The 18,791-nt window shown below is 36.5% G+C and overlaps 2 protein-coding genes across 2 annotated transcripts in view; one reads left to right on the forward strand and one right to left on the reverse strand.

The window, feature by feature from the left end:
- The window catches only part of LOC144963169 (small ribosomal subunit protein eS7-like), a 174,632-nt gene that overhangs the window by 12,072 nt on the left and 143,769 nt on the right, over positions 1-18,791 (reverse strand). The window lies entirely within an intron of this gene.
- LOC144963163 (ribonuclease H1-like) lies at positions 85-15,932 on the forward strand. Its single transcript, XM_078896883.1, has 8 exons — positions 85-459; positions 1,328-1,422; positions 3,381-3,479; positions 5,204-5,321; positions 9,504-9,558; positions 10,138-10,222; positions 12,121-12,245; positions 13,495-15,932. The coding sequence occupies exons 1-8, from the start codon at positions 302-304 to the stop codon at positions 13,588-13,590; spliced, it is 831 nt and encodes a 276-aa protein (XP_078753009.1). The 5' UTR covers positions 85-301; the 3' UTR covers positions 13,591-15,932.

Genomic DNA, 18,791 nt, shown 5'->3' on the forward strand with positions numbered 1-18,791 from the left:
AAAGATCATGAACTCAGTTTAGTTATGAGTTATAATTATGTCTAAAAGCACTTAATGTTGACGAATTAACAGATCCACGACCTTAAAATAAAACGAAAGTAAAAGTAAACAGTCTAGTCAGTTTAATTGGTGGGGATGCTTGGTTTCAAGTTAAATAAAAATAAAAGTATACATCTTTATTTTACAGCAATAGAGATATAGGCCATAGTTTCATGTTCGTTTCGTACGCTTATGAGTAAAACGAACGAGCGGCGGGAGTTTGTTGCCACACCCGTTTTTCCGCGTCTTTTCTAGACGTGCGATGCTAAGGTTTAGGTTTATAAGGACAATCTCAATCATTGCAGCTCCCGGTCGTAGTTTTGTTAGTCTTAGTCAAGTAATAATGTCTAAATCAAAACAATCAGAGCAGTGGTTTTACGCTGTCAGGAGTGGTAGAACACCTGGAATATACTTTAAATGGTGAGTTTAAGTCAGTAAAGGTATGTCTAGTCAGTCTAGTGAGTACAATCCTACACCTTTTCATTTTCACTGAGTTTGGAGTTAAAAATATTATTTTTAATTTTACTGATTGATTACCATGGCGAATGAAGAATCTGTGGATGTGAATTTTAAGGTTGAGGGTAGTGATGGTGTTGTTGATGGGAATCTGCCCATGGGTGAGAGTGGTGCAGAGCAGTCCGATGGGAGTGAAATAGGTTCCCCTCCCCAGTCCAGAAGATTGACTGCAGGACATTCGAAGGTGAAGAAATCCTTAGTAATAATAAGTAATAGTAGTAATAGTCCTATTTGAGTAATAGCACAAAGAAAAAGAAATTATCTTTTCTTTTCAGTTATATTATAAAAATATATTTTTATATTATATAGTGTATAATTTAAATAATGACTTATAATGCTGAGTGCGGTTTATTATTGTTCACTATGCCAACCAGCTTTCTCAGATGCTTGCTACCTTTCATAAACGATCATATTATGAGGTCAATTTAACCCTTGGATCAAGTTTGCTTATGATTTTAATTTGAGGAAAGTCACACTTTTTTATATCTGAATGCATTTCTTGATGCATGAAAACATCTGCTTTTAAAGATATTGCAGTGAAAATATTCTTACACAGACATAGACATGGGATGAGGAAAAATTCCTTGTTTGGAGGAGTCGACCCCTTCTCTTCTTTTGTTATCGTTGTTTAAATTATTGATGGTTAAGATGGTAAATAAAGTTAGCATAAGGTAGTTACATTCAAATTCTATGTAATGTTATATTTTTAATTTTATTTTTTCTTTACACTCTGAACAATAGTGAGATAACTGTTTTGATCATTTCACCCCAGGCCTCACTGTGAACTACAGGTGAAAGGTTTTACTGGTGCTGCTTACAAAAAGTTTCTTTCAATAACGGATGCAGCAGAGTTTGTGACTGGCAAGCGTGAGTAATTTTTTTTTTTATTGTTGCATGGACGCTGTCAATAGGTAAAACATAATTCTACTTCATCGAACAACATGCAGATAGATTGAGTATGAACATAGCATTGAGGTAGCAGCATTAACTTGAGTCAGGCATGTCTACGGGACAACTCACATCATTCATTAATCGTTTTTATTTTATGTTTGGTGCTCGATAACTTGATCTACATCTCTTGACTACTCTAATATCTTCCGTTTTACTGGTACTGAAATGATGTGATTATGTTGTGAATGGATTGGTGAGAAAATTAATGCAAGTATGAATGAGGAGCCAGTTGATGGTGATGTGAAAGAGAAATAAATTGTCAGTTTGATAACATCTATGTTTTTTTTAATCTTCAATCTTCAATGGCTTGTATTTGCGAAAGGCCCTACAGGTCCATCACTGCAAATGTTCAGTTACAGTCCAATCAAATCAGGGAACAGTCACAGATTACTTTGACGAGCAAATGCATCCAAAACTGTTTTGAAAGTTTCCAAGCATTCAATGCTCGTTATGTCTGGTGGCAGGACATTTATTGTTTGTGGGAAAAAGCTATGTTTGTATGTGTTTGTTCGTGTAAATGGTTGTATGGATTGTAATGCATTGTATCTATGTGTAGTGTACCGATCTGATTTGCTTTGTTATGTAGTTTGGGATGATGATGGGTGAGTTTGTGTCATTGATGGTTTTGTGTAAGGTAACAATACGGGATACCTTGGATCCATTCAAGTGACTGGAGGGAGGACATCACAAGCCCGGGTCTCTGGATTTGCATCTGGTTGCGAATCTTGCAGTTACTCTTTGTACATTTTGGCAGTTAAAGGTGTACCTTATTTATTTGTTCAAGATGGCCATGAGTCTCACAGACATTGTGTGAGTTATGACAGTACCAATATTAGTGGAGACATCAGTGAGTGGCTAGAAAAGTTAGAACTGGTTGCAACATTGCAGAAGGTAACTGAATGTGAGACATTTGTGCCATTGTTCATTACCGGAACAGCCTTCAGTATGTACAAGCAGTTGTCGGATGCAAAACGTAATTATAAACAGTTAAAAAGATGAATTCAGGTGCTGGTGACGACCAATACACAGCTCCAAAGATTGTGTTAGATGTGGTGGTGGAAGTAGATGGGAAGAATCGTCATGTGAGAGATCTACACTTGGTTGAGGCGAATGAAGAATCTGTGGATGTGAATTCTAAGTTTGAGGGTAGTGATGATGTCGTAGATGGGAATCTGCCCATGGGTGAGAGTGTTGCAGAGCAGTCTGATGGGAGTGAAATAGGTTCCCCAGGAGATTGACTGCAGGACAGGCGACAGCTGGCGGATTTCTATGTTGATTATTAGTATGAGAGATTTTATTTGTTGACCATTAAATGTTATGTATTGTCTAATAATCATTAGATCATGGGGAGGGTGTGAATGAAATGGTGAGAAAAGGTATAGTGCGAAATAGTTTAAGCGTAAACGAGGAGCTAGTTGATGGCGATGTGAAGGAGAAACAAATTGTCAGTTTGTTTACTTCTATGTCATGTTGAATTTTACAGTTGTAAGTACCATAGAACCTCCAGGAAAAACAAAACAAGCAAAGATAAAAAAATCTGAGACAGTGTGTATGAAAAGTGCCAAAGCAGAAAGAAAAAGACGAGAAAAGATCTGCCTGCTCAACTCAAGGCTGATGTTTTGGGATGATTTTTTTTCTTCTATTGTTTTTTTTCTTCTTTTTCTGGCCTCGTGTCATACACACTGTTTCAGATTTTTATCTTACACCAGTGCCTGCTACCTAAGTCGTCACTTGGATTTTATGAAACAGACAAACCTTGTTCATTTAAATCTCATGACAGTGTATAATTAGTGATTAATTGATTTCAGTGTACATCAACTGTAAAAATAGAAAATTAATGAATAACAGAATATAATTTATTGTTTTATTACAAGCTGCTGAAACCAAACGGGCAAGAAGCACATCGCCAGAAAAAGACAACGATGCACCACAACCCAAAAAGAAGGCAGTAGATGACAAAGACAGTTTCACAGGTAATCATCATAAGTGTTTGAATTGTGAAAAAATGTAAGCATTTATATAAGTATAAAAGCAATATCCACTTAGTGTGCTCAAAGTGCTTTGCCAGGGATCCTTGAGTAGCAGAAATACTTAACACATAAATGAGACGTGACGCCAGTAAGTCAACATTACAATATTTTTTTCGGAAAGAGACATCTCTGTTAATGGCCAGATACTCATTTTACACCTGAGTACCATGAGAGATTGTGAGTAAATGCCTTTTCCAAGGATTCGACCATGCATCGCTCAGAGTAGGACTCAAACCTGGACCTTCTGGTCCAAAGACAAATGTTATACCACAAGATGACATAGCTGTGCAGTCTTTTGATTATTTGTGAAGATCGTGATTTTGGCTTTAAATGAAATGCATTTTAGCCAGAGATTATAGGTTTCCCTTTACTCATGAAACTGCTACATCGAGAATACAAAACTGATTTTTAATGAATTTGATGCAAGGAGATAGTCTGAGCCCGATTCTGTTCACAATATACTTAGAACACGCTCTGAAAGAAGTTTGAAAAGTCATTCCAAAACCAACGACTCATATTGAGAATGCAATCCCTAGAGAAATCGCCTATGCAGATGATGTCGATTTTATTGGATCAACCCCAGCAAATATAGACATCATACAAAATACCCTCATGAAATATAACCTCCAAGTCAATGCCAATAAAACCGAATTTACAACAATATCGAGGAACAAAGAGGAATGGAAAAGAACAAAGAAAGTCGACTCACTAATTGGAGACACCGAGGATGTACAAAGAAGAAAACAGCTATCAAACGCCGCACTCAGTAAACTCACCAATGTATGGATTAGAGGTGACAAAATAAAGAGAAAAACCAAACTGAAACTGTACCGTGCTCTTGTAAAACCGGTACTTCTGTATAACTGCGGCACTTGGGCGTTGACAAAATCCGAAGAAGAACATCTGGATGCCTTCCATCGCACACAGCTAAGAAGGGTACTGAACATCAAATACCCAAAAAAAGATCTCAAATGAATCACTCTATAAGATCACAAAAGAAAGACCAATCTCCCTTGACATTTTACAACAACGATGGCAACTTTTCGGTCACATACTACGCAGGGACAAAAACATACCAGCTAACCAAGCCATGTCGGGATACTTCCAAAAACACGGGAACCTTTTCAGAGGAAGACCGATCACAACACTCCCTGTGATCCTAAACAAAAACCTCACAACACTTGGACAAAGCATTAGTCTCATAATGGCAGGGGACCTTGAAAATCTGAGAACCCTAGCAGAGGACCGGCAATATTGGAGACACCTCACACAGGAAATACTGGAAACAGCCAAGGCGACCCGATCTTTCGGTCGAGACACGAAAGGCATCTAAGTCAAGTCAAGAAGATGCAGTTTGGTATCCTCAAGTTTAAAATTGAACAAAGTTAAAATGACATGATCTGATAAAAATGCTACTTTTAGGCATTAGGTCACATATCAAAATAAGTTTCAGGCTTTATGAAATTGTTGGAAATGGGTTTCAGGCTTTTTTGGCATAACCTACTTGCAATCATGCCAGCATAATATACAGTGTTGATAGGTAGGCGACTTTTTATAAGGAAGAAAACATGAAAATGCATCCTATGATCTTCATATTTATCCTTTGTTATTTTTTATTAGCAAATTTGTAGGTTTCATTTTGTTTTACAAACAACAATATTTTTCAGGTACGCCATTTGAAGACAACAGTGGCATCCATGTATACACGGATGGTGGATGTTTCTTTAATGGCCAAAAGGGAGCACAAGCTGGCATTGGTGTGTATTGGGGGAAGGATGATCCAGAGTAAGTTATTCTTAACTCCCTTATTTTAAGAAAGAAAATTTCTGTCTTTTAATAACATCAAATTTATTGATCATGTATGAAATAGTTCATTGCTTTAATCCTTGAAATGAAAAAATTGGAAGGCATACTCTACACAGCGTCATATTTTCGACTCTGAGCGCTACTTCAATCGCCTCACATCAGGCTGACCACCTGATACCCCGATACCCTTGCTCTCGGGAAAAACGTAATTGACCGTGACACGATAGGTATGCAAGCCGGACGTTGGCGTGGCATGCGCGTGTGGTGCATCACTGTGATGCAATTCTTTGCTTTGAAAACCCCTCTTTTGCCCCCTTCCCCCCACCAAACCTTCAGAACGATTCATTTTATTTTCATTATTCATGTTATCACCACGTTCAGATTTGTTTCTGTGTAATTCTTATTGTTTTTTGGTTTTCAACTTGGAAAATAATATTAGTTAAAATACGACTGCTTATCGATCTTGGAATGATATCAAATTTGATGTGAGTGATGTGATTAATTTAATTAATAACTCTGGTTTGGATCCATGAAGTTTTATTTTTTTTTCGTGATTCCCAATTTTGAAGTCTTTGTCTTTAATATAAGTTTTAGAATGAGTTCGCGATATGAGCGATTTAGGGATAAATGTTAAATATTCACATTTGTGCTCAAATGTATTATCTCAATGTGTTCTCGGGGGAGGTGGGTAGGGGGCCTGTGACAGGCTTGGAATGCGAAATGCTATCATGGACAATTTGGTATAGGGTGTTCAGTTGTGTGAATTTAGCTTTGATTTCCCCAGCCAAGTCAATTGTTAATAAATTGCATGTGTGTTTGCATGTTTCTTCCACAACAGCTTCTAATAAGGCCCCTCTGACTTCCGCAGTCAAATACTTGTGACAGTGGTTGCCGACAAAGGCCCGACTATGATAGGCTTGGGGTGTTATCTTGTGTCTGGCTAAAATCGCATCCAGACTCGAGCAGATTGGGCCAGATCTTGAACTGAGGGTTTCAAATCCTAATGCATTATAACTTCTTTTCAATTTTTTTTGTACGCTAGTTCGAATCTATGTCTGTCCCTTTCTGTACGACTAAGGATCAAGCACGTTTTTGTGTTTTTCAGTTGTTTTTTCAAATCCCGTCTATGACGCCAATTCTTTCCAAATATTTTCAAACTCAGCGCTCAGAGTCGAAAATATGACGCTGTGCTGTAGACAGAACCCAGTTACACAAGACACAAGAAAACATCGATAATTATCTCCACTTTTTTAGAACACACTTCACAAACATGATCATTCCAAAACAACACATACTGGAGCACCATTGCGTTCCATTCATGGTCAGATTTGGGTTTGGTCTTGGGCTCCATGGAGAGCAAGGCACTGAAGCCAGTCACCAAATCATAGGGAAATTGGACAAAAGAATGTGTAGTGTTAAAAGTGACACTAAAAAAATCAAGCTCATCATGGAAGCAAATAATTCTCCATACATCACCACGACTACGCAACCAAGGAAAGTCACCAAAGAAAGCGAAAAAAAAAAGTAATAAGGGAAATTATCAATTATTATCTTTTAAAATAAAACAAACAAACTGATGCGCACATTTTGATAAAGTTAACTATTATGTTTAAAATTTCATATTTGGATTATTGAAAATTATTTGTATAAAGTAAGATTTTATAAGATTGACAATTCCAAGATTAGTGTGAAGAACCATTAAGCGGACCAAACATCACCAAAAGTGAAATTGAACATGCCATGGAACGAATGAGGGATGGTAAAGCAACAGGCCCTGATGAAATATCTGTAGAGGTATTAAAAAGCCTAGGAGATCTAGCAATTGATGAACTTCACATATTATTCAACAATATATACAACACTGGGAAAATTCCAGAGGATCTCTGTAACTCTATTTTCATAGCAATACCAAAGAAAGCAGGTGCAGTCAGATGCGAAAATTTTAGAACTATAAGTTTAATAAGCCACATCAACAAAATACTGTTGCGTATAATTATCAACAGGCTAAGGAATAAGATTAACCCCGAAATCGCAGAAGAACAATATGGATTCCAACCTGACAGAGGGACAAGGAACGCAATATACCTCCTCCGTGTTTTAAGTGAAAGAGCTATACAGGTTCAGACCCCACTATACCTCTGTTTTGTCGACTACAAAAAAGCTTTTGATAGAGTACGCCACGAAGAAATACTAAAACAACTGCACTCCATTGGCGCTGATGAGAAAGACCTCAGACTCATGCAAACATTATACTACACCCAGCAGGCATCTATCAAAATCGGAAACTCTACAGGAAATTCCATTCCTATTAAGAAAGGAGTCCGTCAAGGGTGTGTTGCCTCACCAGATCTGTTCAATCTATACCAAGAAACAATCATGAGGGGCATAACTAATATGGAGGGAATAAAAGTAGGAGGTCACAACATAAATAATATAAGATACGCAGACGATACGGTACTCATTGCAACATCAGAAATCCAACTTCAAAAGATTGTTGACAAAGTGGTAGTAGATAGTGAAGCCAAGGGAATGGAAGTGAATATCACCAAAACGGAATGCATGGTAATACAGAAAAACCCGAAAACAACAACACCTGCAATATAACGATTCACGGCGAGCAACTTACCAACGTAGAAAGTTTTAAATACCTAGGTTCAATAGTGACAACAGATGGAAGATGTAACCGGACATACGAGCAAGAATAACTCAAGCCAAACAGGCCTTCATGGACCTGGGAAACATTTTGAAAAACAAACAGATGTCGTTCGGGATTAGATTCCGAGTCTTGAAGTGCTACGTGTGGCCAATCTTGTTATACGGATGCGAAAGCTGGACTACAAATGCAGAAACACAAAAGAACATTGAAGCTTTTGAAATGTGGTGCTTGAGAAGGATGCAGAGAATATCGTATACTGCACACAAAACGAACGAAGAAGTGCTAAAACAAACATACCAACAAAGGAAACTAATGCCCTTAATAGCGGATCGACAACTATCCTTTTTCGGACACATAGTAAGGAAAGATAAAAATGAATACCTGGCAAGTTGTGGAAAAATACCTGGTAAACGCGCCCGGGGGAGACAAAGAAAAACACTCATAGACCAACTGAAGGGCTTCACCAACCTAACAATCCAAGAGCTGTTTGAAAAAGCAAGAGACAGGGAGGAATGGAGAGAGATAATTCATGCAGTATCCGAAGCCTGGACCAGGCATGGAACCTAGAAGAAGAAGAAGCTTCAGTAAACCTCTATGCAGACTTTCAAAAAATTCAGTAATGGGATATAGATAACTACTTCAAGAGCATTTTTTGGATTAACTATGAACTTCGCAAGAGAAATTGAGGGTGAGTTATAATTGTAATCGTTTTAAGAGTAATATAAAACAAAAAAATCAGATGTCCACGGATTCATTGTCTTGTAATCGACACTTTAATTGAAAAGTGTTAATGATAATCAGTTTAAAAAATGACCTACATTTGTTTCGTTCTAACTATCATTCCATCATTCATAGACTAATGAAACTTGTCATGTCACAACCATACATCATTACTAACAGTTTCCACCCGACATGCTTTCAATGGCATGTTTTGATTTAACGGGAATGCCCAACTGTTGATTGCATACAATTACTATAACATGAATGTCCAGCAAGCGCGCCGTTCGTTTTCTCGCCGAAACAGGGTGAGTCATCATCTGGTACATCTGGCATCGCTTAACCGTGGTAGGGCTGTGGGGAGGCCGCAGTATTAAAGTATCGCAATTTGGACACTGTGTCTAATTTTATGATAATGCATATTTGTTAAGTGCAGCTAAATCCGCTGTACTATGCCAGTTATGGGAACTTACAATGTCTAAATAGTGACACATCCTTGTCTTTGTTTCTATGCATTCAATTTGTGTGTAAATGCTGAAAGGTTTCACACAAAGCCATGCATTTTTATGTTTTATTTAAACATAGCATATGAAGTCGTCCCAACTGTCAGGTAACCTCTGTGGTGTTAATGGTAGCTATCTGGCCAATGTTCAGGTCCTTTTCTCTTTTCTGTTCATAAGATTTCTTTTTTTTTTTTTTTCTATAATTTTGATTAATAAATGTTTGTGTGTGGGTGTGCATGTGTAGTGTAATTTCTGTGTTGATTTGATTTTTTTAAAATCCCTCAGCAATGTGAGTGATAAGTTACCAGGAAGGCCTACCAACAATAGGGCAGAAATTCATGTGAGTCTGCATTTTATTGAATATTAATCTCCTCTCTCTCTCTCTCTCTCTCTCTCTCTCTCTCTCTCTCTCTCTCTCTCTCTCTCTCTCTCTCTCTCTCTCTCTCTCTCTCTCTCTCTCTCTCTCTCTCTTATATATATATATATATATATATATATATATATATATATATATATATATATATATTATGTTCTTTCTTTCCCTCACTTTCTCCGTTATTAGGGAAGGGATAATTCAGAAATTGAGCTTTTCTATTCATAGTACTTCCTCACATGACTTTGTTGTTCAGTGTTTATGGGAATGCCCCTGCAGTTAAGAATTTCATTTTCCATTTTAGTCGAAGCAACATTGCTTCGTAACCTTGAATTGAAGACATTCCCATGGTTTTAACCAAACCTATAACAAGTATGAAATTTGCATTTTTAACGTTATTCAAAATTTAAGTGTTGTAGGAGAAAAAAACAAAAAACATACTAGGTGAGAATACTAAATGATATATAAGTATATGATATATTTATTGTATTGTATTTTTAGTCAGTTTGTTTTGATGTTTACAATATATCACCTCTATTTCTATAGGCTGCTGTCAAAGCTGTGCAAATTGCCAAGGTTAGAGGCGTTGAGAATCTCATACTTCACACAGACAGTCAGTTCCTCATAAATGGTAATTATAAGGGCAGAGCAGAGACAGAGTGGGCCCACACTCTTATCGCATACAACTTCACACTACACTCTCACTTGTCGAGGTTGTACCGTGAACGGAAGAAATGTGAAAATGCAAGCAGAGTGGACCCACATCCCATCCGTCATTTGCACGTTCAAGATAGTGTCAGGCGTGGTTTAGATTATGTGAGAGAGAGAGGGAGAGATAGAAAACACAGAGAGAGAGAGAAACAAAGCGAGAGAGAGAGAGAGATATACCTTCTCCGACATTGGCCCATTGTTTTTAAATAGATATTCTGTTCGAATATTGATTGTTTGCTTTGTCATATAGTGGGAGACACTTTCCACAGCTACAATCAAACGTTAGTCGTCAATGTTGACTATTTAAAAATTACACACTTGGCCCCTTGTACAAGATGTTCCACTGAAATTTTGTGGGTGCACTTTGTTCTCGTATTAAGAGTTTTTGGTTCATCCGTTCAGGTAGCAATGTGAACAAGTGAGAATGCAGTGTGAAATCGTAAGAAACATGGGTCCACTCTGTCTTGCCCTAACACATTTTTGAACAGCTCCGAAATAAAATCAGGACTGTCCCAATTTGACAATGTGGAGAAAAAAATTTTTTTTTTTTTAAATTGTAAATGACCTATTCATGATCCAGGATTATGCTTTTTTGACTTGCAAATTAAAACAAAGAAGACAAAAAGCTATAACTCTCAATATTTTAATGTTATATAATAGTCCAAACATACTGCTGTTTTGTGTCATGCTGGTACTCTGCCTTAAGGTGTCCTGTTTCAGCTCTTTGAAAATTTGGGCGCTATGGTTTATTCTCTTTCCTACCATTAAATGTGTACAGTTGATTGTTCAAAATAATGAACAAAAAGAACAAAATACCAAACACAGAAAGTTTGACTTTCATGTATCACTTTGACTAAAGTTAATTGTTCAACATTTCACTTGTAATTGTATGACACAAATAGATTATCATGAACAGAGACTCTGTTTTCTAACTCAGTTCATGTGTACATTTGGCTGTGTAAGGTGTTATTTTTTTTGATGATTCGTTAATTTATTTTAGGATTCTAATTATTAATGCCCTTACCTTAAGTAGTCCTTCAGAGCCTTTAGGCCCACAGAGCCGGAGTTTATCCTGGATTGTATGGTGTGAAATGGACAATAGCTATTGCTTGCTACCCATTGGATAAAATGAAAATTACGCCCTTCCACCATGGCATCATTAGATACGGTTGCCGAGGCATTCGATAAAGGAATATATAGAAAACCTCTCAACAAGATGTCTCATGTCAACAGGATTCGCTCATGTTGTCCAAAAACCATTGGATAGGATGCTAGTTTATCGCAAAGTACTTTCTGCCAGATCTATTAGACCCAGCTACCCAATTACTGCTGGTTAGACAGGGCGGTCAGAAAAGAATCTAGACTTCACCCTAGGTCCCTTTGGATATGAAGTGAGTGCTCTACCAACTAAGCTAACAGGAGCCTTGTCCTTAACTTGGGTTTTAATGAGGTAATTATCAGATATATATAAGTGAAATGCGTTGTCACCAATTCTGTCCCTTAGTTGTGTCCAGTACAGGGAATACTATTATAAGGACAACTTATATTAAACATTATTTCTAAAGCTTGATGGTTTCTACTGATAAAAATCACAAATCACACCAACTCATGTGTACGATGCTTAGATGGCAGTCCTGAATGTTTCCTTCCTTGCACTTAATATTTTGTCACCAATCAATGGAATGAGATAGGCAGCAAGTGCATTCACTCACGACGTTAAATAAATGCTCTCAGATGATTTTTTAAAATTTTTATTTTTTGCTTTATGCGTTAAATATCTATTTATTAATTTAGTTTTTGTTGCATTCTGAATTTTAGGCATAACAAAATGGATCAAAGGATGGAAGAAGAGGGACTGGAAACTCTCGACCGGAGGGCCTGTTATCAATAAAGAGGATTTCCTAGAGCTAGACGAGGCTCTCCAAGGAATCAATGTCAAATGGGTATGATGGTAGTATATGTTACTATTTTATACAAAACATTATTATGTCAGGGTGAACCAGATGAAAAAAAAAAAAGAAAGAGAGAGAGGGAGATTTTGAATTCAAAATGATTGAAAACTATATGAAAAGACTGTAACATTTTTATTTTTATTTCACGCAGAAAACATTTATTTCTTGAGTCTTGTTCATATTCTTAAGGTTGTTGTAAACGAAAATTCCTTAAGTTTGTGCTGACCACATTCTGTGTGTGTGTGTGGGGGGGGGGGGGGGGGGGGGGGGGGGCTTGACATGCTAAAACTGTAATTCAATGTCAGATGGATATGATGATGATGAGATGAATCTAGTATTCGTTAACATTTGCCTTTTGATGTTGTAGTAGTCTGTCAGAGTTTATACCAGTTTCTAGAGCATGAAATGGACAATAGCTATTGCTTGCTACCCTTTATTGATATGGCACTAGTCTGTCTCCAAGTACTTTCCATTGGAGCTATCAGACCCAGATACCTATCACTTCTGGAGTCAAAAAAAAATAAATCTTGACTTCATCTCAAACTTGGTCCCTGTGTGTTTGTAGAGAGCTCTACTAACTGAGCTATTGGGACCCATAATTGAGAGCATTTGATACTTGATTCAGTCCCTTGATGAACAACTCAGTAATTACTCATTTTGGACTGGTATCTATGTAAGTTGTGGCTAATAATATGGGTTTTCAATGAATTGTTTGATTTGTGAGTTTTATTTCCTCTTGGAAATTATCAACCTCTTACAAATATTATATCCTTCCGAATTGTCGTTGTTGTAGTAATATTCACTGGTGTTAGATACAACTAAGGGAGGGAATCAGTGACAAAAGCATTCCCTAACAAGGAGTAACCGACTTACCCTACTTAGAATTATTCAATATTTCATAGTTTTTACAGGTGTTTTAGGATTTTCCTTGTTAGGAAAAGGAATTCAACTGCAGAGTGGTTTTTAGAAATTCTCATTATAAAGACAAGAGCTGTCATACCACAGTTAATTTTACCCTCAGGCAGTAATGTAGTTCAACAATGAATATTATTAATAGTGCATTTTGCCATCACTTGCTTTGTTTTGAGATACCATACTTTAGTGTTCAAATGAAAGTAAAGTTCTATTTTGATCTTCTGTTGAAATAAATAAAATATTTTGAAATGCATTGAGCCTTATGACAATGCTTTATAAGCATCTTGATTTATTTATTTTTTAACTTGTTTGTTTTTGTTTACAGATCTATGTCAAAGGTCACAGTGGCGATGAAGGCAATGAGGCTGTGGATGTTTTGGCAAAGAAAGGAGCATCAAAAAGTGTAATGGAGGCCAATTAGAATTACTCTGCCTTAGTCTTATACACAAAGTAAACTGGAATATGGTCATTATAACATTCTTATTCTATTCTCTACTATATACAATATTCCCCACGTTTTCATTTATGTAATTCCATTTATTTATTTTTTTATGTCCAATTATTCTTCAAATGCGTTTTGCATTAACGATTTGATTTCTATTAATTAGTAGCAATGTATAATGTGTTTTTGAAAAGCATGGGTTTGGTTTTTCATCTTTGATATCTTATTCAGTCTCTTGGTCAATACTTGAGTAAAAATTCCAATGACTTATAAAAATGGAACTGGTTTCTCAAAATTGTGGCATACTGTTTTTTAAGAGCTGTATATGTGTTTTGTTCATTCGAGAAACCTTCAAGCGTAAGAAATGTTTTGATAAAGATAGCCCTCATTATAAAGTTCACGGTGTTGTACACAGCTAAGGGACACATCTGGTGACAATCACATACAATCAACAGAGACCAGATTATCTGACAAGATTCTTCATTCTTTCATTTGGTGCTTGAGTCCAGTGATTGATAAGCAATTTGGACTCTTTAATAATGATCTTTAGGAGTAGTCATGTTGTCTCGTCAAATATTGTGGATGGCGTCCTCTGACTTCCCAAGGTGGGCGGAGAGGTCGTTTTTGCTGTTTGTTCCATTCCTCTATATCTATTTCCCCTTTCCATGTCCCTCTGTCTTTGCTCTGGATTGTTCTTATTTTTTTATGGTCCCTGTGGGGATCCTACTCTGATTGAGGGTGACAGTCAAATGAATGTGTAGTTCCTTTTTTTTTTTTTTTGAGATGTGATATTTATTCCTTTCTGTAAATCATCTCTTTATTTTTGTACTATTATAGTTTTGAATTTATTGTTCTTTGTGGACATTTGACTGTATTCTTCATAGCAGGTTCCTTTGCTTGTGCCTGGATGGAACTTTTAGGAAGTATCAAAATTGGCACATTGACATTGACAAAATTGACATGGAACCATCCATTCCCTATTTGAAATGGTCCCTATGTCTGACTTTTTCTTTGGTTCTTTTAATTCAGATCTACAACTTTTCCTCAGTTATCTTTCTTTTTACTGGTGCTGAAGTTACCTACAAGAGTGGCTTGTATCATAAAACCCTTAGAAATAAACAAAGAAAATAAACACAGCTCATCAAATCAAGAGTTGAATTTTGATGGAGAGAAATGCCATACGGATTTTTCTTTGTGCTACTCTGTAGTGTTCAAACCAGTTCCATTTAGAAAAAATACAGACACACCTCTGTGTATCTACTCCTGTTACTTGTTGACAGCTTTGATAAGCCAGATTGTTGTTGAATTGTGTGATATAATTTTGTTAGTTTCGATAAAAATTATTGAGAATTTGAAACTGATTTGATATTGATATTCCTCTTATGGATTCTCATTGAAGCTTCTCAGTTAAATCATAAGGTCAAGTCCTTATTATATTATAACACTCCCTTTCTTCTTTATTCCTATTAAAATATGAGACAGATAAATAGTGATTTACGCAAACAATTGATTTGTAGTGTAATGTTCTATTCAATTTTACCATTTTGTTTTCTTAAATTTTCTTTGATATGAGAATGAAATGTTATAGTTCAATTTTTAACAGCAATCTGTAACTTATTGACTTCGATGAAAGAACCTGTAGTCCCGTCTTTCTGCTCTTGGGTCAATATGATTTCCTATATCTGTTTGAAATTGTATATAATTCAGTTAAAGAAATATCACAAGTCTTTTCTTCGAATTTGAACATAATTATTTATTTTTTTAAAAAGATGTCTTCCTTCAAAATGTTTGACGCAGACTCGATCTGTGAAAACTGGTTCTTTATTACTGGGTTTTTTTTTCAGAGTTTAGGAGTCGTTTGAGGGCCTTCTCAAATACATTGTTTTGTCCTGCTTGTTGGATAGGATTAAGCGGCTTTAAATACCAAACTGCATTTTGTCCATTATCAGCAATTGTTTGTCGATGGTTATCTGAGCTCTATTTTAGTCCGAAATTGAAATTTGATACTGCGTCATGATGTTTAAAATAAAATACTTTTGTCTTGAAACCATTTAGTCTATCCATTAAAAAAAAAAATCTCTATGCAAGTTATCCGTCGAAAAAGGGAGATAACTTTTGAAGACAGACTGTTCATGCAGGGTATGAGTAATTGCCCTTGACTTTATGTAGAAATAACTGGGAGGTGAGGGATGTGGATATGGCAATGATGACTTTAACTTTAATCAATATAAGAGGAAAAATTCTCAACTATTTTTGTCGACTATGAAAATTGTCAAGTTGGATACAAATAGAATAACAAATAAATTGTTTGGAGTACGTCAGCAATGAGTTGGTTTCTGTTTATTATTTTCTTTCTTTCTCATTACTTTCTTTTTATTATTCTATCGTCTACTTCTACTCTTTTTTATGAGTGTCTCTTATTAAATTGAATTGGAAAGGAGATCACTTTTATGATACAGTTTACTTCATTTTGCTTCTCAAAGCAAAATTAGTTTTAGAACTTATGTCGATGCCAGATTCAAACCTAATGCTACTATATCAACCTTTGAATGGCGGTGAGTGGAGATCATTGCAGGGTGGGAAGGGGAGGAGAGTATAATTGTCCGCCTTTGCTTTCATTTCTTTTTCCCCATGTTATTTGACCTTTAGGGCAGGGAACGTTAAATTGGTTAAATGGTCAAAGAATCTCAAACCTGGGACTTTCTTGAAATCCTAGGTTTAAGAGTTTCTGGCAAGATGGGGTTTCTTCTAATCGATCGATATTTGGCGGGTAGGTTTTCTGGCTAGTTTTTTTGTTTGTTTTGTTTCAGTTTGGTTTACTAGTTTAGGTTTTTTTTTTTTTTGATTTTTTGTTGGGGGGGGGGGAGGAGGGTGTCAGGGTACGGCAGTATAGTTGATGAGGTCTGTTTGTCAAACGCAGTTATTGGCTTGATTTAATTTACATTGTTGTATTGGAAAATCAATACTAAAAAGTCAGAATTAATGGCACTAAACATTCAGCACTTCACGGCAAGTCTAGTTAACGAACAAGAATTACAAAAGAACTGAAGAATTCATATATTATTTAGGCAGCCTTATTGCAAGCACTGGCGGGGCTGAGAGAGACATTGTAGGCGCATAAATAAATCAAGGAACACATTTAAAATACGGAGCAATGTTTGGGGAACTAAAGGTTACAGTATGGAAACTAAGCTTAAAATTTACCAAACTTGTATTATTTTAACACTTCTGTATGGATCTGAATGCGATAGTCGCACAAGCGTTCAGTAGCCGGAAGGTGACAGTGATCGTGGAAAATTTGGGACCCGACGTTACGTCCTTGGGTAAAGCACTTTACAAAGATTTCCCCACTGGACTCGGATAATATAAGATTTGTAAGAGTGCTCTAGTACTAAAAGACTATGAACAGGCGATTGGTACTCTAAAGAATGGAAGCAGGGTTCTGTACAGCCCGCTGCAGGTATAAAGAGAACATTGTGAAGTGCATTGAGCAATGTTAATCCTTAGAAATGAACTACGTTTATAAATGTTCATATACATTTTATTAAAGTACATTAAAACAAGAAATGAAGTGAACAGAATAGTGCCAGAAGACAATAGAGAATGAAAACGCGGCGATGGGGGCTCGAACACACGACCCTACTATTACAACTTCGCCTGGCCGCGAGAGGACCGCTCTACGGTCGATGCAATCTACCACTCACTTAAAGTAGAACCTTGACTGGTATTATCGGGTGAAGCGAAAAGATAATTATTTTTTTGAAAGTCAAACTTTCGTCTTTTATTTTTTTCAAGCATCATTTCATTTGATAAATACTAATTATATCTTAAAGTTCATCTTGACAACTTTGAACGTCTATGATTATTGATAAGAGAAAGTGGCGTGATCGAACATGACGTTGTTCTTATATGATATACGAGTTAACTTATCACTGACACCCTTACCCAACGTGTTCTTATTTTGAGGTCCGATAACCCAAATTGTGATGGGCTCATTGTTGTATTGGAAATAATATTCTTAAACCGACGCAAAATATAGTCCATTACAACAATGTTAATTCAAGCCCATAATTGCGTTCGGTAATCAGACCTGCACATTATACTTTGTGCACGTCGTCCCCAACCTCTCTCTCTCTCTCTCTCTCTCTCTCTCTCTCTCTCTCTCTCTATATATATATATATATATATATATATATATATATATATATATATATATATATATATATATATATGAGACATTTTTACACCTTATATTTGCGTTGTGCTGTGTTTTGACTGGTTCACTTAGGAATTTTTTTTTTGCTTTTAAGGCATTTCATATTCTGCCCAGCGGATTGACTATAAATGAATTGTCGCTTTTAAGAATTTTTGACAAGTTGGATAAAGGGGGAAAGGTTGGGGGCTGGGAGGTCATTTTAATCTATCGATATATGAGGTGAACGTTTTCTGACCAAAATGATAAAAGGTGTTTTATTGTTGTCCAGTAGTCTAGCGATTGACATTGTGACTTTAAAATGGGTTGTTGTTGTTTTTAATAATTAAAAAATGTAATGCCAGCAGTTTACGTCGCCTTTCTATAATATTAAAGCAAAGAATTGCTGCGCATTTTTTTTAGCACAGGTCTCAGTTTTATTCCATTTCGTTCTAATTTACGCTCGTGGGGGATGGGGGGGGGGGTTACCGATGGCTCAGCTGGTAGAGCATTCGCTTCACAACCAAAGGGACCGAGACTGATCCCAGGTGCAGTCGAGAGTTTTTTCTAACCCCCTTGTCCACCCAGCAGTGAATGGGTAGCTGGATCTGTTAGATATGGCGTAACATACGTTGCGATAGACTAGCATCCTATCCAATGGGTAGCAAGCAATTACTATTGTCCGTTTCACGCTATATAAACCGGGATAAATTCCGGCTCCACGAGCCTCATGACTCTGAAGGGCAAAGCACGAATAAACTTATCCTTATTTAAAATCTCGTGTCGTTTGATTTATAAGCGTTACAAGCGCCGTAAAATCTTAGAAGCAAATTGTGGAAAATATTATTCCTCTTCCTCCTCCTCCTCTTATTACTACTCCTCCTAGCCTCCGTTTCTCCCTCCTCCCACTCCTTCTCCTCCTATTTCTCTTCCTCCTCCTCTTCTTCTTCTTCTTCTTCTTCTTCTTCTTCTTCTTCTTCTTCTTCTT

This window comes from Berghia stephanieae, chromosome 1, assembly GCF_034508935.2.
Source record: "Berghia stephanieae isolate SIO BIC M18660-M18661 chromosome 1, UCSD_Bste_1.3, whole genome shotgun sequence".
Classification (NCBI taxonomy): Eukaryota; Metazoa; Mollusca; class Gastropoda; order Nudibranchia; family Aeolidiidae; genus Berghia; species Berghia stephanieae.